Genomic DNA, 21,744 nt, shown 5'->3' with positions numbered 1-21,744 from the left:
ACTCGTTTGCTCAACACAAACGTGTATAAGTAGGGAAAAAAGTCGACATTTTTTCTTTTTATTTATATATACACACACACACACACACACACACACAGTCCATTTGAAAATTGAAAACAATTAATTTCATCATTTAGACTTGGAGCATATTTTGGAAAAGCGCTACGAACCAATACAATATTTTTCACGTTTTTCTTCTCTCATAGTTATTTTTAGTATGATGGATTGATTTCTTTTAAAGAATTCCAAAAGGAAAATATTTAAATTTATATGAAATGTATATTGTTAAAAGCCATTTGATGTGGAGTCACTGGACAGGCACAACTCTGATGTGAAGCCTCATCGGGAATGTGAAGCTTCATGAGGAAATGTGAAGCTTCCAAGGAAATGTGAAGCTTCATGAGGGACGCACAATGACCCACATTTTTTAGGGAGACAAATTTGTCCATTTCCCCCCCATCAAATTGTGACAGAAGCGCTTTTCTGACAAATTTCATATTAAAAAAAATAAACATCCTGGATCATCGATGAAAAGCTTTCTTCAGCCATCATCTGTACTTCCTTGAAGGTGTTGGCCATTTCACTTCTCATAGAAGTAATCGGCGTTCCCTCAGGGAGTCTTCCTCTGCTCCTCCCAACCTGAGAGCAGAGTCTGGCACTGCCACCTCTGGACACTAGGGATATATATAGAGGGCCGGAGCTACCAGCAATATTTTAGTTTGCTGACAAAGCCTCTTGGATGAGAAGGTCCGATGACGGCTGAAGAAACCGTTTCATCGATGGACCACTCCTCTACCACCGAGAGCTTACGCAGACGTCCTGGATCGGTCAATGAAAGGCGGACATCTCACAAACCAAAAAAGACAAAATTCTCCATGACAAAAATGGTCAAAAACGTTTTGTTTTTTTTTTCAGGAAAGCAACAAATTGAAAATTCATGCCTTTGCGCGTAAACATCGACCGGAGGCTTTGGATTCACACAGTCACACACACACAGACCTGAGATGTGTTCATGGAGATTGTTTGTCAGGCATCACGTATGGGACGGACATTTGCTTTGCTTTGACATTCAGTGCGTAAACATCACGTCAACTACATTGGAAGAAAAGAGTTAGCAGAGAGTTGAAATATTCAGCAGAAGCCATCATGCTCAATTCATAAAACACCATCAAAAAAATCAATGAGAGAGGCGACCTTGAGGCACCTTGAACTACAGAAAGAAACAGAATCGCCGGAAATAATCCACAAAATCAAAAAAGACAAAAAATCGTGACGTGACGTGACGTGACGTGACGTGAGCTAGCTAGCTGGCTATCGATTTGCGTACATATCCTGTGACTGAAAAGTGACCCTGAGAGTTTGGAAAGGCGCTTAGAAATGAAATGTGTTCTTATTGTGATTGTCATAACCCCCCAGTTGTCTTTTGCACGGCGGTGTGAACTTGGGATCCAATTACCGTCCTGTTTGTGATCCAGTCGTGATCATCGTCTTCCTTGCGAGCGCAACCGCCACAATGAATCCGCAGCGTCAAAAAAAGCACATCAAATCACATTCTGGTGCGCGTGCGACTTTTTTCACGATAACCAGCCACTTGACACAATAGATACAAACATAACCAATCGAAATGGAATAATCCACGGAGTGAATAAACTTGCCCCGCAATCTTCCGTCGAGGTTTAACATCACGATTTGAACGCCGTGGCTCCTCGCCACTTCATCCTGACGACTGGCCAAAGATTGCAAAGGCCGCCTTCTTGTCCATCGCGACGTGTGGCGACCTCGCCATCGGAATGTTCTTCTCCAGTTTGGAACTGGAGAGACAAACAACTCAAAATAATCCAAGTGGTGCACAATTACTGCGATGCCGTTGGTCCTTGCCGGTAAGCTCATTCGCCGACAGACGACGTGCCAAAATGTGTCAAAATGTGTCCGCTCCAAGTGCCGGGGTTTTTGTCATTGTCATTCAAATTGCAGGACCCGCACAAGATGGAGTTTTAGGACAACGTCAACATTCAATGCAGCGCAAGAAAACCCGACACTCTTCTTTTATCCGAAGAAAACAGTTCATTCCTAAAGGATATGGATGTGGAGTTATCTGAGCTTGAAATGAGAGTGGCTGTACAAGATACAATGCAATACATACAGATCGATTTAAATAGATAGATCGATCCATAAATAAATTGATAAATGAGGGGGAAAAAGGGTTTGGCTAGCTCTGGCAGAGTGTAAACATTTGAGCGGCAATGTGTCACGGACGGGCAGAGCGTGGCGTGGCGTGGCGTCACGTCACCTGGAGGTGCGCGCGGCGTTGGCGGGGAGGGCGTAGAGGTACTTCCAGATGGCGTAGTAGTGCACGGCGGCGCCCAGGGCCACAAACAGGTGCCAGATGGCGTGGGCGAAGGGCACCGTGCCGTCGCTCTTGAAGAACACCATCCCCAGGCAGTAGAAGGCTCCGCCCACCAGCAGCTCGTACACGCCGGCCTGCTCCGCCTGAGAAAAACCCACACACACAACAAGGCGCTCAAATACTCACAAATATATATTTATATATATATATTCTTCACTTTGGTGTTTTTTTCCCCCCTTTTTATGATTACAATTTTCGGATGACTTTTTGGGGTCATTTTCCTCTAAAATGCATGAAAACAGAAAATGCATATCCCCCAACGCCCCAAAAAAAAGGAATGATTCTGGAAAAACAAATAAAAATCCAATAAAGCAGAGGATGAAATGGGTGAAAAGAAAAATGAAATGGAAGAATTCTTCCGTAAATTCTTCCCCAAAAACACAACCAAAGTGTTGTGTTGTGTTGTGTTGATTGAATGGAGCATATTTCATTGACTTGTATTCCAAATGGCATTTTCTGCGTAGCCCTCTCTCTTGTTTCTATCTATCATTGTATTGTATTTTATTTATTACAGTACCGATGCTTGTCTCTGACTGTAAAGTGTCCTTGAGAGCTTTGAAAGGCGCTTAAAATGTATTATTATTATGATTATTATTGTATTTGAAGTGAAGTGACCACACCCATTTGATTGAATTCAACAAAGCGGCCGACGACATCAGGGCAAGCCCCCTCGCTGCCCATCTTTAAAAGCCATTCTGACTTCTACTATCTCTGTGACTGCTTTATTTTTTTCTGTATATGATAGTTGCCTATGTTAAGCGCTTTGTTCCAGCTTCAGCTGTTGTTAAAGCGCTCTAGAAATCAAGATTGTATTGTATTGTATTGTATTGTATTGTATTGTATTGTATTGTATTGTATTGTATTGTATTGTCTTGTATTGTATTGTATTGTATTGATGAGAAGGTTTCTTCAGCCGTCATCTGTACAAAGTGAAGGTTTCGGACGTTTCGCCTCCTATCCAAGAGGCTTCGTCAGCGAACTAAAGTGACACTCCTGTACGACTGAGAGCTTACAAAAAAAACAAAACAAAAAAAAACAAACCAAAAAAATTGTATTGTATTGTATGTCGTTGAGCCAATGGGCCCCAAGGGCCCCCGCTGCCGCTTGCTCACCGTGCAGACGATGACGGAGGCGGGGAAGAGGCCCATCACCGTGTAGCAGATCAGCTCCAGCATCTTGTACCTGCAGGCCGGGTGGCAAAAGTCACATTCAAGTTGTCACCCGGCGCACTCCAAACAAGAAGAAGAAAAATGAAAACAAACACAAAAAAAGGCAGAGGGACCTCTCGTGGAAGAAGAAGACGTAGGTGGTCCCTGACAGCGCCATCACCCAAACCAGCCAGCGCATGTGACACGCCCAGGGTCCTAGCTCCCTCAGGTTCAGCCTGGCCAAGGCAAAAAAAGTCAGCCGCGTGGACAGACGGACGGATGGACGGACGGGCGGACGTCTCACCAGGGCGCGTAGGAGGCGGCGATGAACAAGTAAATCACCATCCTGTCACACATGTGGAAACACTGCTCGAGATCCCTGCGCACAAACACACACACACACACACACATTCACATGGAATAAGTGGCATAGATAGTTAGCTATTAGCTATATATTAGCTAGCTATCTAGCCTTCTATCAATTTGAGTTATTCCGGGTTGAGTGAACGCCGGTGCGTGTGGCTGCCGCTGCTCACCCCCAGAAAACCTGACCTGTGATTGGTAATCTGGCAATCTATTAGCTATTTATTAGCTATTCATTAGCTAGTTGGCTAGCCGGTTGACTGTTAGCAGTCTAGCTGCTGGCTATCTGGCTATCCACTACCGATTTATTAGCTACCCATTAGCTAGCTAGCTAGTTTTCTATCTATTTGAGTTATTCCGGGTTGAGTGAACGCTGGCGTGCGCGGCTGCCGCTGCTCACCCACAAAAAAACTGATCCTGTGATTGTAAAGTGACCTTGAGAGTTTTGAAAGGCGCTTGGAAATTAAATGCATTATTATTATTATTATAAGTGTATGTCTGTGTTTGTTTCGATGTTGGGGAGTGCCTGCCAATCTGTGTGTGAGTGTGTGTGTGTGCGTGTGTGTGTGTGTGTGTGTGTGTGTGTGTGTGTGTGTCTGTGTGTGTGTGTGTGTGTGCGTGCGTGCGTGTGTGCGTGTGTGTGTGTGTGTGTGTGTGTGTGTTGGTGAGCGTAGAGGTTCCGGCGTACCGCAGGTGGCTCTTCTTCCAAGTGACAGTATGGAAGAGAGTTGAGACAGTGAAGAGCGAGCTGAGTCCAGCCCCGTACACCCACGCCGACACGCGTTCCCATTGCTCGTCCGACTGGAAGTGGAGCAGCGAGCTGCCCAGCAGGCTCGGGACAATCCACAACTACACACACACACACACACACACACAATGAAATGGAATGAAATGAAATGAGTCTTTTGGCGGCTGCGTGGCCGTGCGTGTTTTACCGCGTGCGTGGCGCAGTTGGCGGCGTGCTCGTAGTCTGTAGGCCGGTATCGTTTGTTGGACGGAACACGCTTGTTCATAAACCTGAAAACAATTGAAACATTTGCTTTTATTTTGGAGATTCGTCGTTGCTTCGGGTGCTTCGTCTTCGGCGTCCATTGCGCCGTCAGTCCCAAATGTCAACCCTTTTCATCTCAATTGTAGAGCTGTGCTACATTGGCACGTAAAAAGGTCGCCGCGCGTGGAAAAACGCTAAAAAGAAAACAAACAAACAAACACTGACTCTTCCTTGTTGCCTAGCAACTGGGAATGACCATGACCGATGGCTAAGGATGGAGCCGGGGAAGGAAGACGTGAAACCCAAACAAACGATGAGGAAGGGGAGCCTTGCGATGTCACCATCGCCATGGCGACCGCCTGGCAAGAGACAGCCCCAGATGGGGAAACGGCGATTGGCTGATTTTAAATGGCTGGAAAAAAAATGGAGGGTCACGCGCGAGATGAGATTTATTTGTCTCGCTTTAGAGACATTCCGATTTCACATGCAGAAGCAAAGTGATAAAAGGAAGATAAAATGAAAAAGAAGAAGTAGAAAAACAAACTCTAGCAAGTGCTGTAAAAGGTACTCGCGGCGCCATCTTGAAGTCAAAACGACATCAACCAAATGTTACAAAATGATTCCATTTTCAAGAGGTGAGTTTGTTTTTTTTCCGGATCGGAGAGCACGAGCTTAGATTCCATTTGACGGGTTTATTATGATCTCCAACGTTTGATTCTGGTTAGAATGGTTCCGGGACGAGCCTCGAACGCTTCCTAGCCTCGGTCGATGTGACGTCACAGGAGAAGACGGTCCGGTGAGCGGTCATCACTTTAACGAACTTTGTCAGTGATTAAAGTCAGACTTTGGAATTGCTGCTCACCCATAGAAAAACTTATCCCGTGACTGTAAAGTGACCTTGAGAGTTTTGAAAGGCTCTTAGAAATTAAATGTATTATTATTATTATTATTTCATTTTCCATATTTTATTTGATCTTCGTTTCATATCAAAGATGAAATAATCAATACAAACGTGATTTCGCCCAGAGAGAATATCATTGTGTCTTTTTTTGTTATTGTAATATCATAACAATCATATTTTAAGAGCGGTTTTTGATATTTTGATCAGATTATTTTGATCAACACGAAAGATTGGAACGAGTTCTTGGTATGATTGTGTAGAATGTGACATTTTAAAAACGGCAACAACAACAACAACAACAACTAGTCTTCCCTGCCAAATTGAATCCAACAATTGTTGCGAGCACGTTGAAATTCAAACAGCATATTGTTGGTTTTTCGGGAGATCTTTTGAAGAAAAATGACATCCCCAACAGAAATAATGTCTCCAATATGCTCGCAATGAAAACAAATAGAGTGGACGCCCCCGCAAAAGCCTATTTATAAAGTCCTCAACGTCGAAACGCTGGAAACCGTGGCGATAATTGTGACCAAAAAAGACATTTTGAAAAACAAAATGCAAATGCCATCATTTGTTCTCTTGTCATCCTCCCTCTCATCTGTCACCAGCGTGGTTACTCGGCGACAACAGCAAGGCGAGCAACGATAAAAACCACCCCCGCGCCAGACCACCACAAACAACAACAACCATAAAACAAGCAAATAACACGTGCTGACCTTTCAAGAGTCATTGACGTGGGCCACGAATCAACAGTTGACACAAGGGAGAGGACGGCGGCCGCCTCGGCTGCACTCGCGGCGGCCAGAGAGCTTCGCGAGGCTGCAGGATGCGAGAAGCGAGAAGACAAGGTGGACGGGGTGGGCGGGCAGAAGGTCTGCGTGGCGTCACGACGCACGTCATCGTCTCACCGGATGCGCCTCGCAGCCATTTTAGTTGAAGGCCCCTTGCGAAGTCACACGGTCTTCTGCTGCCCTCGTGTGGTCGATTTGGGAATGACTGAAAAGACCACGACTGGCCAAGCGCATTTCGGGTGCCAGCTTTCGATTTTCGATCATAATAATAATTAAAAAAAAAAAAAACATATTTATAAGAGCCTTTCAAAAGTCTTAAGGACACTTTACAGTCACGGGCTTTAGGTTTTGTGTGGGTGAGCATCCAGACGCGCTAACGTTCGCTCAACCCGGAAGTAAGAAATACACGCAACCCGGAAGTAACAAATACACACCACTAATTGAAAGAGTACTGTCTAACATGTTCATCGGCTCAATATCATTCAAATAAAGTCAAACTACTCACCGCTTGTTGACAATGCTCTATTCCTACCTTGAAATTGGTATCTTTTCATTCACCAACAGAATTTCAAACAGTAGTTTGTTGAATTATCTCACTCGCAGAAAAACATATCCTGTAATAATACTAATACATTTGATTTCTAAGAGCCTTTCAAAAGTCTCAAGGTCACTTTACAGTCACAGGATAAAGTTTTTTTGTGGGTGAGCAGCGGCAGCTACACGCGCCAGTGTTCACTCAAGTAACTCCAATAGACAGAAAGCTAGCTAGCTGATGGATAGCAAATAAATAGCTAATAGATAGCCAACAGCTAGACATCTTATCCTATCACCTTGGGTTTTAAAAGGCGCTTATAATAATAATACATGACATTTTAAGCACCTTTCAAAGCTCTCAAGGACACTTTAGTCACAGACGAGCGTAGGTACTATAATCAATAAAATATAATGCAATAAATAAACGACAATTGTAGATTAAAAAAAAAAAAAATCACATGAACAAATGTGATTTTATATCCCATAATCGTGCTGTGAGAGGGAGATTGAGAGACGCGCCCGCACAGACCAGTCTTGCATTCGTAGCTCTTTTATTGTAACGTATCACTGGTTCTTGGACACGGACATCCCCAGTTTCATGAGCTTTTTTGCCTTTGTTTTGACAATATTTACCACATATAGTAACAGCACCTACGTCTTTCTTATTGTTATTTACACACATTACATAGATTGTATCACAAAGCATGTGTCAACTAAAAAAACAAACAAACTGGGAGGTAGCGTGTTTTCTTCCAACGTAAAACACGAGTGTAAACATAAATAGCGCATGTGTTGCCTGGAAACCAAAAGTCACGGGACACGCAAAGCCGGCCGGGAAGGCGTGTCAAATATTTATTTCACGTAGCAATGCAGCTAGGATGACGCTTTGGAGGAAGGGACGGACGGACAGACGGACCAGGTTGACTTCTGATGGGCGGGCGGGCGACGCTTAGAGCATTCGGTTGCGTTTGTGGGTGGGCGAGTCCGTGATGACGTCGCCGCCCCGTTTGCGGTTGGCGGCCGAATCCAAGTGGAGGGCCATTTCCTCGGCGATGAAGGTGTTGAGGTCCACGTCGTGGAGGCCGTTGCGGCGCCGGCCGTGGGGAGGAGCCGCCGCCGGGTGGGTGGGCGAGCCGGGCGGCGGGCCCGAGGAGCGGACTGAGACGCTGGCCATGGCGCCGCTGAGACCTGAGGAGGGGGCACCACCACATGTTTTGGTCTCCACTCGACATTTGGTCAAATGTGACAAGTCCGTGACGCAGATTTAGTCTTAAAATAACTCATCATTGGTTGGTTATTTTCCTGGACTATTGGATATTCCCATAAAACGCAACAAATCATCAGTGTGAAAGTCCTTTTTTTTTGCGGTGGGGGGAGGCGGTGTTATGAATTTGGGGAAGCCATTCCAATGTTTTATCCCCTCCACATATCAAATACAGAGCCCCCGACAAATTCACTCATTGACTGCCAGACGATGTGCCAAAATGGCTCCACCGAAGTGCCAGGGTTTTTGTCATATACACTCAAATTGCAAGACCCACAGAAGATTGAATTTTCGGACGACATCGACATTCAATGCAGCGGAAGAAACCCGAGACGCTCTGCTTTCTTCAGAAAGAAAATAACTCAATTCCCAAGTTATCTGACGTCCGAAACCTTCACTTTTGTACAGATGACGGCTGAAGAAACCTTCTCATCGATAAGTTATCTGAGCTTGAAATGGGGGGCAGCTGTACAAAATACACAGACATTGCCAGAGATCTGACCGGCGCTTTATCGCCACCCCCGCAAGAAAAATATCAACCCGAACACATTTGGGAATGGCGGTGAAGGAGTTCATTTTCAAAAATAATGAGCGTTATTGTGGTCGACGTGGGACATTTTGGCACGCGTGGTGGAATTGTACACGTCGGATTTGCTTGGGCGAGCCCGGACTTGCCGTAAAGCGCATGGGTACCGACCGTGCAAGGCGATGGCCTCTCTAAAGGGCTGCAGGTCCGTCTCCGCGGAAGCGCCCGTCTCGGTCGGGGCCCGGGCCGCCCTGGGAGGGGGGTTCTTGCCGCACAGGAAGCTGATCAGGTCCTCCCGCCGGATGGTTCTCCGCCGCTTCTTCGCCCAGGCCATCACCTCTTTGTGGCGACGCTGGTAACCGATCTGAATGCCCGAGTCGTAGCTTCGCTGACGGGCCTCCGCGCTCTCTGGAAACAACACGACAAAACCATTTCGCCGCAAAGAAGGGCCACGTTTGGTGGCCGTTTTGGCGCATCATCTTCCGTATCCTGATTGGCTGCGGACTGATGTCAACAACCTTGTTGTCCGGCTTGCCAAATTTTCTTCACGACGCGACCCAAACTGTCAACAAAATGTTCTGTCGGGTACGTCCGAAAAGGCTCAAGTGTAAGTAAGAAAGCCAACGTCAATTTCACCCAAAATGAGTGAAAGTTGTGCGTTGTTCCTTGTTGGTGTGTCAATGTCTGAAGTCAAACAATTGTTTTTGGAAGTGCCGCCACACGCACATTCATTCACATGGCAACTCCCAGCCATTTTTACGCAAGCTAGCAAAGAAGCAAAAAATAACCTCGACGCAATTCTCAGTTTGAGCTCAGAAGTCTTAGTCTATTGTCACAATCCGGACTTTAATCTCAAAATTGTCCCTTTTAAGTCTGAGATTAAAGTAAAAATCATGCCAACTTTCGTCTCTTTTCTTCATCGGCCCTAATCCTCTTCCATACATTTTGACACCTGTGATCTAATCCGTGACAGCGTTTGAATCCCTCTCTCGGTCATGACATTTTTTTCCCAGGTGACGGCGCCGTGGAACAAATGAGGCCTCGCGATGCCTTGGCCCCAAAAAAGCAAAGCGTTTGGACGGAAAGCCCGATTTTGCCATCACTCACCTTTGTACATGTTGGTGACGGCGGTGGCCGCATTCTGGAAGGGCACCCAGAGAGAAAGGCCTTGCTGCTGACATTCGCGGTCTGCAAACCACATTGCGCACATAGCCACCGTTCCGTCAAGAGCCCCATCAAAATCCCAGTTCCAATCATCGTCTGTCTTTTCAATACGGCGCAATTGTTTTTGTAGGTGACAAACATCTGGCGCCTGAGGACGGACGGCCCACCTCGAAGACAAATCCCTTGTCCTTAATCTGAGCAAAGATGATGAAGCCGTTTACTTAAAACCCGCCTGTTCTATTTGTTTTTCTGTCTGTCGTGCTTTCGCAATGTCCTCCGGGATTTTCAAACACACAAGATTGGGTGCTCCTGGTGGTATCAACAAGACAGATTTGGAAACATTATGTGAGATGTTGCTACTAGAGATGTGGAGGTATGCCCTGGAAAGCAGAGGAATGAAGATCAGTCGCAGCAAGGCGGAACATATGTGTGTGAAAGTAAAGTGCACTTCAAGAAAATTTGCAATTAAAGGACCTTTCACTTTTTTTTTTATGGACTTTTATGGTCTTGGAATGAAAGTTGTCATCTTATTTTGGATCGTATGGTCTTGGACTAAAAATTCTGCTCTTGGATAGTGTCCTCTTGAGCAGCGGTCGCCAACCTTTTTTGCGCCACGGGCCGGTTTAATGTCAGACAATATTTTCACGGACCGGCGGATAAATACAATGTTTGTTTTTTTCCTCATTTCGCTAGCTTACGGTGGGCTAATTTGAGCGGTGTGTATTACGTGACCTAGACAAGCGTCAAGAGTAAGTCATAGACGGAAGTAATCTGGTCATTTTTCAAAATAAAACATAGTTTGGACTCAGATAATCAATAAAACGGAAATTGTGTCAATTATTTATTCTTTCTGCGCGGCCCGGGGGTTGGGGACCTCTGCTCTTGAGCACATCCCCAATTTGGGGAGTATGCTTAGCATTCAAATATATAGAATGCCCCCTCCTATTTATTATCCCCGCATGTAAATTTCTCCACTGTGAGACTAATAAAGGCATATCCAATCCAATGTATAGCCAATATGAATTCGATGACCGACATGCTTTGGCTCCTCTCTATGACCGCAAAGTAGCATTAGTTTAGCATACAGGAGACGACAACCAAGGAAATATAAACGTGACTCGAGTTCATATAAACACACTTAAGTTTAAAAAAATGTGTATTTTAATCGTTGATTTTCAGCTCGTCAATTTCTGCGTGTCGACACTGGACGAAGGAACTGCGGCCGGCTGGATGCTAGCAGCTAACGTTAGCACCGCTCCCCCCCCCCCACCCAACACAAACGAGCCCGATCGTAGTAACGCAAAAAGCGTTTAGCGGCAAACGTTCATTTTATAAAAGATGAAATGGAGTCATCGGGGAGATGGCGTTCAGTTAAAGGCAGCAAAGTGTCGGCTAGCTAGGCCGCGTTAAGCGGTGTCCTTTACGCCCCGGCGGCCGTCCGCCCGTCCGGCCGTCGACGTGAACGTGACTTACCTTTGTAGAGCTGCGCCACCGCCGTCGCCGAATTGTGGAAGAGGTGCCACAGCTTTTGTTGGTTCCGCTCCGCGTCGTCGTCGCCGCCCAGGGGCTCGCTTTGCTCGGCGGCAGCCAGGCACTGGCGCTCCCACTTGGAGAACCAGTGCTCGGGGCCGTGCTCCTGGATCTCGGCTCCCGCCTCCTCTTTCCGTTCCTCCATGGCTAACGGGTTAGCCTCGAAGCTAGCCCGACCGCCCGCTTGGGGTGCGCGATCTCTTGGCGGGGTTCGCCGGTCGTAGGCGGTTTTTGATCGATTTGTTTTTTAATGTTATTTTTTTGCGGGACAATGTTCCGCGGGCCTCTAGCGCCGAACAAGGGGCGGGTGGGACCTCGATAATTACCACTCGAGTAGCATCGTGTTTGTCGGCTAGCCGGCCGTAGCTACTTGCGCGAGAATGACAACACGAGAACGTCTGTTCTTCGCCCCGCCTACCCCACGTCCCTTCCGAAAGGCGATTGGCTACGGTGACGCGAATTATCCGGGACGGGAATCTGATTGGTCAAGCAAAAAAAGATCGCTCCAAAAGACTCGCCTATTTCAACCGGCGGCTTTACCGCATTGTCCCCGGCAGGGGGCAGCAAGAGGCCAGTGAGAACACGATCCGGAATTTCAATTGCACCCCCTTTTATTGGAAATGCGGGACCTTATTTAGAAGTTGATTTTGGCGAGAAGACGTCTATTGATTCAAAGCCTTAATATCCAAATGACGCCACGATTACGTGATGCCGTCGCTCGAACGAGACCAAGGAAGATTCCGTTGTTACATTCGCCTTTTTTCGAGTGGCAAATTGAAGCAGAAGCAACGACGGCAGAAGACTGCAATGTCACTTTGAAACGGCTGAAAATTCAAAGGCTTTCAACGGTGCCAGGGTGTAAATCTAAAAGTTTGCAGTTATACCTTGAAAACAACAGCACCTCGTCCCGGTGTAGCAACGTGAATGACGCCACGACCGATTCTTATTTGGCGGTGTTTCGGCACCAATAATGATGGGTTAAAAGTGATTGTTCTCGCTGGTTCATGGCTTTTCAGGGTGACAGAAGTGGGATGGTAAAATCAGCAGGAATCCAGGTGTTGAACACAATATATTATATATATATATATATACACACACGCACGCACACACACACACACACACACACACACACACACACACACGCACGCACACACACACACACACACACACACACACACACACACACACACACACACACACACACACACACACACACACACACACACACACACACACACACACACACACACACACACACACACACACACACACACACACACACACACACACACACACACACACACACACACACACAGGGCGAGTGGTTAGCACACCGGCTTCACAGTGCAGAGGTTGCCGGTTCGCGTCCCGGTCCGGCCTCCCTGTGTGGAGAAATTCCAGTTCCAGGTCAGCATTGTGGATTGGGTTTTCAAATGACAGTTCCAATTTATTAATGTATGTATGTATGTATTTATTTATGTATTTGTTTGTTTTCAATAGCATTCATTCAACAGTGTGTCAGGTTCCAAAAAGTAGGGTTCAGGAGGTGTTGACCCCGGTGGTCTTGCGGGTCGCCACGGTGACGGGCGCGGTCTCCAGCCCCCGCAGCCACTCGGTGCACTTGAGCACCACGCGCCGGTCCGCCTCGCCGCCACCTTCCTCCTCGTCCTCGTACTCCGCGTCGTCGTAGCGGTGACGCTCGTTGAGGAGGGACACCTTCGCCGCGGAACTCATGTGGCGGCGGGTCCTCGCCAAAGCCGCCGCCCGGTCCAGTGTCCGCGGGGACGGGGAGGCGCCCCGGCGGGGGCTTCTCTTGGATCGCACGGAGTCCGGGACGCTTCCGGAAAGCTGCTGTCGGTGGCGGTCGTTGTCGTCGTTGCGCCTCTGGAGCAGTAGCAGCGCCTCGGGGGTCAGGGTCAGTGTGAATCGGGTTTCCTCCGGCCGGGATTTGATCCGGGCTCTCACCTGACGGGTGGGAATGAGGATTGCGCTTAGTACCGGAAATACCTTTTCAGATCAGGCTTCCTGCTGGTTTTAAGGCTACTAAGTGGGCTCTCAAAACAAGAGCAAGGTTTCAAACTCGGGCTCGCGTTTCTAATCAAGGTCTCACGCTCAGATTAGTGTTTCAAGGCTGATTTTGAAGACAGCTTTAAGGTTCCAAAGTAGTTCCAAGCCTTGGTTAGGGTTACAAACAAGTAGTGGCCACGGCGGCCACAAGACAGCGCGATGGTGAGGGTTTGTAGTAAGGTTTTCGATCCAAGGGTAAGATTTCAAACAAGGACTAAGGCTTCAAATGCAAGTTTAGGAATCAATCTTGGGTTAAGGCCTCCATCGGGTTTGGAGTCGGGACTAGGGTTACGCAGTCGGAGTGTTCCAAGTCGGTTTCTGACCTGACGGGTCTCGGATAAGCAATCCCCGGACCCGGAGGCGGGAAGGCTCTCGGGCTTCCCCCCGCGCGACGCGGCTCCCTTCTTCCTGGGCTCCGGCGGCCCTCCGGCGGCCGTGGGCAGGTGGCTCTTCTTGGCCAGCTGCTTGAGGTTGGACGCCAGGCGCTCCTTGACCGAGACGCCTTCTTTGGGAGGCGCCGTCCGGCGGCCCGGTCCCGCCGTCGCCGACACGGGCGGGATGAAGGGCATCTTGGACACGCACAGAAACAGGTAGGCCAGGAGCTCCGTCTTCCGCCGGAACCTCAGGAAGGGCGTGGAGAAGAAGGAGAGCGGGTACCGGCCAGCATCCCGGGCCATGCGGCGGCGCTGCTTCCGAACGCCCCGCGCGGGTGTCGCCTTGTCGCTAATGATGCCCAAGCTGAGCCCGCAAATAGACGTGACCTCCTAATCCGCCGCAGTTGGCGTCATCCACTGAGCTCCGCACGTTTGCAAAGGCAAAAGCGCATGTGGACGCCGCCAGACGGTCACGTTTGGTCACGTGGAGGACTTCTACGTTTGAAATGGAGCTCCAAGTCAGGGTCGTCCCGTCCTATGTTATTATTCCTTCCTTCTTTCTTTCTTCTTCCCTCATTTAACTCAAATATATATTGACTGCATGGCACTTTTTTTCCACCTTCCTCATTTCTTGCTTCTTTCCACATGCTTTTCAAATGATGTTTGATTCCATTGAAGTCATCTTTCTCCGGCTACGCCCTTCTTTCCTTCCGCATGTCCCGACAAACTTTCATCCCACCTCCATTTTGCGCTATCCATAACCTTGCCCGCCCATACCTATCTGACCTTTTTCAAATTTCTATTACCTCTCAGATCCTCTTCCTCCCTCCACCTCTGTGTGCCCCCCTGCCCGTCTCAGCACGATGGGGGACAGAGCCTTCAGCTGCTCTGCCCCCAAATCTCTGGAACGGACTTCCTCTCGACATTCAGAACATTAATTCAAGTCCCATCTCAAAAGCCACCTATTTAAAATTGTATTTTCTGTGTAGCTCTCTCTTGATTCTATTTATAATTGTATTGTATTTATTACATTCAATTTGTGATTGTAAATTATTTATTATAGTACCTATGCTTGTCTGTGACTGTAAAGTATCCTTGAGAGCTTTGAAAGGCGCCTAAAATTTAATGTATTATTACTATTATTATTATTATTATTATTATTGTATCATGTAGTTTTCTATTCATCTTGTTACACGTTGCATTTTTTTGACTTCCTCAGCCACCGTACACCCAATCTATGTCACGTGATACAATTTCAACTCCCACTTACTTCCGTAATGACGTCATTGATACGGCGGCGCTGTTTCCCCGCCCCCCTGCCCGTGCACGCGCTCATTCACTTGCCCGTTGCGGTCCGGCTACTCGCCTCATGTGGCTAAGCTAGCTGTCAGTCAGTCAGCCGCCGGATGTTCCCGGACGCACATCGTTGTCGTCGTCCGTCTTGACATTCCCCTCAAACCTTCCCGGACGAATTCGTGTCGACTGACCAGAGTCCGCGAATTCCCGCCCGACTCCCCGGTGGTCGTCGAGACCACCCAAAGCCCGCCGCTACACCGCCGGGGCCCCTTACTTTCCCGGCTAACCTGCGGAGGAGGTGAGTTGGCACGCCGGCGTAGCCCCATAGGAAACGCCGCGGTCGGGGATGAGACGGGTGAGGCCTACCGAGCGGATTGAGCTAGTGACGTGAAATCACTGCGCGCGTCGCTACTTCAGATCTTAAATCCCTGATCAAATTACGCCGCCATTAAAAAAACTACTAAACGGAGGAGCAACCGTGGCCTTTTTTTAATTAAAAACGCAACAGCCTCTAATATTATTTTAAGGCCTTTTTCAAGCGTTATTTGCTGCCGGGTTTCATGTTTTGAACGGTGCACTCAGGCTAGCGATGCTAACCGGCTACCTTCGGTTTCAATGATAAATTGTGTCTTGTAACGGAGCAGTCGTCTAAACTTTTGCCAGACGTTTCGTGTCGGCTATCCACCATAGGCAAAGTCCTCACCCTGCACTTAACGTGAAAGTGAGTGAAATGGTGGTGGGTGCAGTCAAATGATTGGACTGCCTCACCTGACCTGTGTGTGTGTGTGTGTGTGTGTGTGTGTGTGTGTGTGTGTGTGTGTGTGTGTGTGTGTGTGTGTGTAAAAGTGGAGAGCCCTGAACCGAAGGACCACACCCAGACAAGATGTCCCTTCACCAGTTTCTCCTGGAGCCCATCACCTGCCACGCGTGGAACCGTGACAGGACGCGTCAGTTTCCGCTCGCCACTTCAGACTTGTCATTCCAGCAAGGGCTGCTGGGAGGGAACAGGTTTGACTGCTTACTTAGCGTTCTTTTTGTGCTGCCCGTGCAGAGATTGCCATCAGCCCCAACAACCATCAAGTTCATATTTATAAGAAGAGTGCCAACCAGTGGGTTAAGACTCATGAGCTGAAGGAGCACAACGGACACATTACAGGTAGTTTGCTTTGACTTTTAAAGGACAACCGACACCCTTTTTTTGTTTCCTAACTGACATCAGAAAAACCTTTGATAGCATCTGAATTAGCCAACATACGCAGGCTGATATTTTGAGTCCAACGCAAAACACTAATAAAAATGACTTCAAGTGTCCCAAAACTGCCATTAATGAGCTCGAAACTGGAGAGATTCATAAAGTCCTGCCTGCTCCCTTAATTCGTGACGTCACATTGGGAACAACCCACAAACTGCCTTGCTCCAGAATCAAAACAATGGCTTCAGAAAGTTCCGATTTGGAGAAGATGCTTTCTTGTTACTCATCCGGTGATGAATATGATTCAAATGGTTCTGAAGAGGAAAGCATCAATGTTTGCAATCAATGAAAGAAGTCCTCCCGTCTCAATTCGAACCGTCTGCACGCGACGAAACCGCTGAAGGACACGACATATGAAGCTCTGTGAATGAGCAATATAGCATCAACTTGCGCGATATGTGGCATATAAGGACATGAATAAGCTACAAGATGTCAACGTCAATCAGATGGTTGTGCGTGCAAAACGTTGTTTCAACTTGACAGTCATGGAAGCGTCCTTTGGGCTGCACCAAAGAGCTCGGTCGCCGTTCTGAAGAAAGTCATCATCTTTGGCTTGGAAGAGCTCCATTTGACTCGTATAGCTTCAAGACAATCCTTGCCGCCGTTTCTTCTTCCTGTGCAGGCATCGACTGGGCCCCCAAGAGTGACCGCATCGTGACTTGCGGCGCCGACCGCAACGCTTACGTGTGGTCGCAGAAGGAGGGCGCGTGGAAGCCCACGCTGGTCATCCTGCGGATCAACAGGGCCGCCACCTTTGTCAAGTGGTCCCCGCTGGAGAACAAATTTGCCGTGGGCAGCGGCGCGCGACTCATCTCTGTCTGCTACTTTGAGTCGGAGAACGACTGGTGAGGAAACCCCAAAAAAAAAAATAATCCACGCTGGACCTTTATTGGATTGGATTAGCCGAAAGCTGAAAAACAATCCGCATCCGTTCCACATGCGGCACAACAACTCAGAGTGACCACAAAAAAAACCCACAAAAACGACACTTGCTGACGACCTACTCGGGCGCCATCTTGGACTTGTTTTGATCGAGTCCATTTTGACGGATTGTGGCCAAAGGGCAGACAGAGGCGGGCCCGGCGAAGGCGTTTTCTGAAGAATTTTGCGTCTTCCAGGTGGGTGAGCAAGCACATCAAGAAGCCCGTCCGCTCCACCGTCCTCAGTCTGGACTGGCACCCCAACAACGTCCTGCTGGCCGCCGGCTCTTGCGACTTCAAGTGCAGGTGAACGGCTTTCCGAGAAATGATTCCAATCTAGGCAGCACCAGTTTTCACTAAATATTCCTTTTTATTTAGCTAGAGTCAAAGCTGGCTTTTCCAACCAATTCGGTTTTCGACCCCCCACATGTTTTTAAGCCTGGTTTTACAACCACAAATGGGTTCTCCAGCAACCTGAGCGCACTTCAACGCACCGCTCGACTGCCCTCTACATCACTTCCTCGTGTCGCGTCTCATTGTCACCGATGCGTTATCATTGTGTGTGTTTGGATTGTGTTGAATCACGATGAAAAAAAAGCGGACATTGATTCTAATGGCAAATGTTTCAGTTTTGGACCAAATCAGTTTTCAAACAAGTTTCTGGAACGGATTGTGGTTGAAAACCCAGGTTTGTGCTCTATGTCGAATTTTCATTCCATTAAAACAAATCTAATTTCAATTAAAATCCAGTTTGGATGACCCATGGACAATTGGCTTTCGAACAGATTCTGGTGGAAAACCCAGCTTTGATGACTATATTTTTTGTTCTCCCATACAAACACAATGACTTCTTTTTTGTCCGTGTGGCCTTCAGGATATTCTCAGCCTACATTAAGGAAGTGGAGGAGAAGCCAGGTCCGACGCCTTGGGGCAGCAAGATGCCTTTCGGGGCCGTTCTGGCCGAGTTTGGCGGCGCAGGTGCGCCCCTTGTTCGCCAACTGTCGTTTGACGCAGGTTTCCAAAAACAAACGCCGTCGCGCTCGTTTCAGGAGGAGGAGGTTGGGTCCACTCTGTGTCCTTCTCGGCCTCCGGGAACCGCCTGGCGTGGGTCAGCCACGACAGCACGGTCACTGTGGTGGACAGCTCCAAGACCGCCTGGTGTGTTGTTTGCCTTTGCCCGCCGCTTGCCCATCTTACAACTTTTTTTTTCTAGCTTCAAAATAACCCATTGCGGGTAAAATACCGTCACCGTAAACACAAAAATCATACATTTCAATTCTAAGCGCCTTTCAAAACTCTCAAGGTCACTTTTCAGTCACCGGAGAAGTTTTTCTGTGGGTGAGCAGCGGCAGCCGCACGCGCAAGTGTTCACTCAACCCGGAAGTAACTCAAATACATAGAAAGGTAGCTAGCTAATAGATAGCCAGCTATATAACTAATAGATAGCTAGCTAGCCAGCTAGATTGCTAATAGATAGCTAATACCATACATATTATTATTAATTCAGTTGACCTCTTTCAAGACGTCTTAAAATCTATTAGCTGGCTATCTAGCTAACTATTAGCTGGAATAGCTAGCTAGCTATTAGCTATCTAGTCGCCAGGTATTAGCTATCTATTTGCTAGGTATTAGCTATATATTCGCAAGCGATTAGCTATCTATTTTCTAGGTATTAGCTGTCTATTCGGTAGCTATTGGCTATCTATTTGTTAGCTAATCGCTATCTATTTGCTAGCTAGCTTGCTATCTATTTGAGTTACTTCCGCTTTGAGTGAATGCTGGCGCGTGTGGCTGCCATTGCTCACTCACAGAAAAAAACTTATCCTGTGACTGTAAATGGCCTTGCGAGTTTTGAGTTTTGGCGCTTAGAAATGAAATGTATTGTTATTCTTCTTATTCTAAAATGTCCAAATGTTTTGTCTGATATCTGAGGCGGTGCTAAGTCTGTTTTGTTTTTATCTTTTGAGTCCTTTCCAGCTAAAGACGGAGTTCTTGCCTCTGCTCAGCGTTTGCTTTGTGTCTGAAAACAGCGTCGTGGCCGCCGTAAGCTTCCACACTTAGTTTCCCCTTTCTTTGTTTTTTTGTTTTCAAAAAATGGCCTCTTTGCCCGTTTCCAGGGCCACGACTGCTGCCCCATGCTGTTCCGCTGCGACGACGGCGGCGCTCTGACCTTCGTGTCCAAGCTGGACCTGCCCAAGCAGAGCATCCAGAGGAACATCTCGGCCATGGAGCGCTTCCGCAACATGGACAAGAGGGCCACCGCCGAAGACCGCAACACCGCGCTGGAAACGCTGCACCAGAACAGCATCACGTAGGTCGCCCGACGGGGTCTGCGATCGTGCTTTGCGTTACCGTCAAATGGCCTGAAGGGTTTTACACGCAAACGCTTTGAAATGAAATGGATTGTTATTATCGTCACCTATAATTGGAAATTTCGGTTGGAACTTTTTGGAATTGCACGATACTAGATGAATAGAAAGAGCGCTAGTTAGCTTGCTCGCTGGCTAGCTAGCTTTTTTGATAGATACCTAGCTTTCTTGATAGCTAGCTTGCTCACTAGTCCGTTAGATAGATGAGCATGGCACTTGACATGCTCGCTTTGCTTTTGCGGGCCGAATAAAATGGTGCGGCGGGCCAGATTTGGCCCCCGGGCCTTGACTTTGACACCTGCGGTCTACGTCTTCACAGCCAAGTGTCGATCTACGAGGGAGACAAAAGGGACTGTCGCAAGTTCTGCACCACCGGCATTGATGGCGCCATGACAATTTGGGACTTTAAGGTAGGCGCAATATCGTTGCCATTTATCAACTTGTTGATTTTTGGGGTACAAATGGCCGCTCCCCAACAAACGAGCTGAGTGACAAGATTCCAAATGCATGAGAAATGAGTTTATCAAGCGCGTGCTTCATGGCGCCGTTCATAGTTTGACATCCATCGATCCGCAATTGGCAGAACTTTGAAAGCTGGCAGCTTTGAGCAGCTTGGTTGGAAGTCATCAAGATGACAGACGTCTGGAAAGCAACGTTGTAGCCATGCTAGACATGGCCAAAGTCCGGCCCGTGGTCAATTTTCAGCCACCGTCATTAAATCAATCGCGTCCAGCCCACATTGCCCCCAAAGACGAGTGTGGAATAAGTTTGCTCTGACTCGTGTTTTATTTCGGTGATCCTTTCAATGCCCACTAGAGGGCGTGGCACACCAAAGTGAGCAGTCCTACGGCCGCGTTCTCATCTGCCATCTCATAATAATAATAATAATAATAATCGATTGGATTTCTAAGCGCCTTTCAAAAGAAAAGTTTTTCTGTGACTGAGCAGCGGCAGCCACACGCGCCAGCGTTCACTCAACCCGGAATGACTCAAATAGATAGAAAGCTAGCCAGCTAGCCATCTATCAGCCATCTGGCCAGCCACTAACCATCCATTAGCTATCCGGTTAGATTTCCATTTATTTGAGTAGCTAATGGATAGCTAATAATAGATAGCCAACTAGCTAAGCAGATGTCGCCTATTATTTGAATGTTTTGTGTGATTTTTACATGCAGGTAAAAATGAGCCACAACATCATCAACGTCAGCTGTCGCTATTATGACACAACAACGTTGAAATGCATTTGTCTTTTATTTCCTCCCCGCAGAGTCTAGAAGCTTCTATCCAGGGTCTCTGCATCATGTGAAGAAATTTGATGAATGGAGACTGCCAACTCACCAATAGTAACACACACACAAAGACACACACGTGAGCACCTTATCGAGTGTCTGCCGAAGCACTGATCAGGCTGTAGTATACACACACACACACACACACACACACACACTGAACTGACGTGTGATATCACTGTTGATTTTCTGCAGTTTGTTTTTAAATGAAGCCGGTAAGAAAGGAAGGAAGGAGGTTCCGTATGATGAAAAAAAAAGTGTGACTTGCGTGTTTTGTGCGCTTTCCCTTTTTGTTTTTTTTTACGTTCTCTAACCTTCCAAAATACCAAAAGTGGAACACTAAGCTCAGTTTTAACACGCTAAAAATAAAGAGATGAAAATCCGACTGAATATCACGGCGGCCGAGCCTCCGCGCGACTATCATCAAGGCGACCTTTTGACCTCTTCTCTCAGTCACGTAGGGTGGAGGATGTCTGTTTGCGTCATGCCACTTTCTTGGATAAATAAAGCTCAGATGCATTTACAGAACACACATGCGCTTTAACTTGTTGTCTTCTT

At 47.5% G+C, this 21,744-nt stretch overlaps 4 protein-coding genes across 4 annotated transcripts; 1 reads left to right on the top strand and 3 right to left on the bottom strand.

The window, feature by feature from the left end:
• Positions 1-86: 86 nt before the first annotated feature.
• LOC148893104 (monocyte to macrophage differentiation factor 2-like) lies at positions 87-6,771 on the bottom strand. The gene is made up of 7 exons (XM_089005332.1): positions 6,527-6,771; positions 4,854-4,935; positions 4,607-4,767; positions 3,860-3,934; positions 3,690-3,791; positions 3,520-3,589; positions 87-2,490 (listed from the first exon to the last, which is right to left on the bottom strand). The coding sequence occupies exons 1-7, from the start codon at positions 6,538-6,540 to the stop codon at positions 2,287-2,289; spliced, it is 708 nt and encodes a 235-aa protein (XP_088861458.1). The 5' UTR covers positions 6,541-6,771; the 3' UTR covers positions 87-2,286.
• Positions 6,772-7,669: 898 nt separating this feature from the next.
• Positions 7,670-11,993, bottom strand: LOC148893103 (HUWE1-associated protein modifying stress responses-like). The gene is made up of 4 exons (XM_089007027.1): positions 11,563-11,993; positions 10,033-10,113; positions 9,097-9,333; positions 7,670-8,323 (listed from the first exon to the last, which is right to left on the bottom strand). Exons 1-4 carry the CDS (start codon positions 11,762-11,764, stop codon positions 8,085-8,087), a joined length of 759 nt encoding a protein of 252 aa, XP_088863153.1. The 5' UTR covers positions 11,765-11,993; the 3' UTR covers positions 7,670-8,084.
• Positions 11,994-13,141: 1,148 nt separating this feature from the next.
• LOC148893102 (uncharacterized) lies at positions 13,142-14,480 on the bottom strand. The gene is made up of 2 exons (XM_089006830.1): positions 14,010-14,480; positions 13,142-13,584 (listed from the first exon to the last, which is right to left on the bottom strand). Exons 1-2 carry the CDS (start codon positions 14,361-14,363, stop codon positions 13,159-13,161), a joined length of 780 nt encoding a protein of 259 aa, XP_088862956.1. The 5' UTR covers positions 14,364-14,480; the 3' UTR covers positions 13,142-13,158.
• Positions 14,481-15,401: 921 nt separating this feature from the next.
• arpc1a (actin related protein 2/3 complex, subunit 1A) lies at positions 15,402-21,718 on the top strand. Its single transcript, XM_089005884.1, has 11 exons — positions 15,402-15,654; positions 16,203-16,303; positions 16,408-16,512; positions 17,231-17,453; positions 17,727-17,834; positions 18,403-18,506; positions 18,578-18,686; positions 19,496-19,571; positions 19,646-19,839; positions 20,217-20,307; positions 21,165-21,718. The coding sequence occupies exons 2-11, from the start codon at positions 16,240-16,242 to the stop codon at positions 21,201-21,203; spliced, it is 1,113 nt and encodes a 370-aa protein (XP_088862010.1). The 5' UTR covers positions 15,402-15,654; positions 16,203-16,239; the 3' UTR covers positions 21,204-21,718.
• Positions 21,719-21,744: the final 26 nt, after the last annotated feature.

Source organism: Hippocampus bargibanti, linkage group LG10, assembly GCF_051943395.1.
Source record: "Hippocampus bargibanti isolate YZ-2025 linkage group LG10, ASM5194339v1, whole genome shotgun sequence".
Taxonomy (NCBI): Eukaryota; Metazoa; Chordata; class Actinopteri; order Syngnathiformes; family Syngnathidae; genus Hippocampus; species Hippocampus bargibanti.
Note: the sequence above shows the minus strand (reverse complement) of the source record. Positions and strands in the feature narration are given on the sequence as shown.

Coding starts and splice junctions, on each gene's coding strand:
- arpc1a (XM_089005884.1), top strand. CDS start 16,240: ATGTCCCTTCACCAGTTTCTCCTGGAGCCCATCACCTGCCACGCGTGG. Junction 17,454..17,726: donor TTTGAGTCGGAGAACGACTG/GTGAGGAAACCC, acceptor TGCGTCTTCCAG/GTGGGTGAGCAAGCACATCA. Junction 19,840..20,216: donor CTGCACCAGAACAGCATCAC/GTAGGTCGCCCG, acceptor ACGTCTTCACAG/CCAAGTGTCGATCTACGAGG.
- LOC148893103 (XM_089007027.1), bottom strand. CDS start 11,764: ATGGAGGAACGGAAAGAGGAGGCGGGAGCCGAGATCCAGGAGCACGGC. Junction 10,114..11,562: donor GGTGGCGCAGCTCTACAAAG/GTAAGTCACGTT, acceptor TGTGGTTTGCAG/ACCGCGAATGTCAGCAGCAA. Junction 8,324..9,096: donor AGAGGCCATCGCCTTGCACG/GTCGGTACCCAT, acceptor CCCCCTCCTCAG/GTCTCAGCGGCGCCATGGCC.
- LOC148893102 (XM_089006830.1), bottom strand. CDS start 14,363: ATGGCCCGGGATGCTGGCCGGTACCCGCTCTCCTTCTTCTCCACGCCC. Junction 13,585..14,009: donor GCTTATCCGAGACCCGTCAG/GTCAGAAACCGA, acceptor CCCACCCGTCAG/GTGAGAGCCCGGATCAAATC.
- LOC148893104 (XM_089005332.1), bottom strand. Junction 3,590..3,689: donor GTCTTCTTCTTCCACGAGAG/GTCCCTCTGCCT, acceptor CCCGGCCTGCAG/GTACAAGATGCTGGAGCTGA. Junction 2,491..3,519: donor CCTCCGTCATCGTCTGCACG/GTGAGCAAGCGG, acceptor GGTTTTTCTCAG/GCGGAGCAGGCCGGCGTGTA.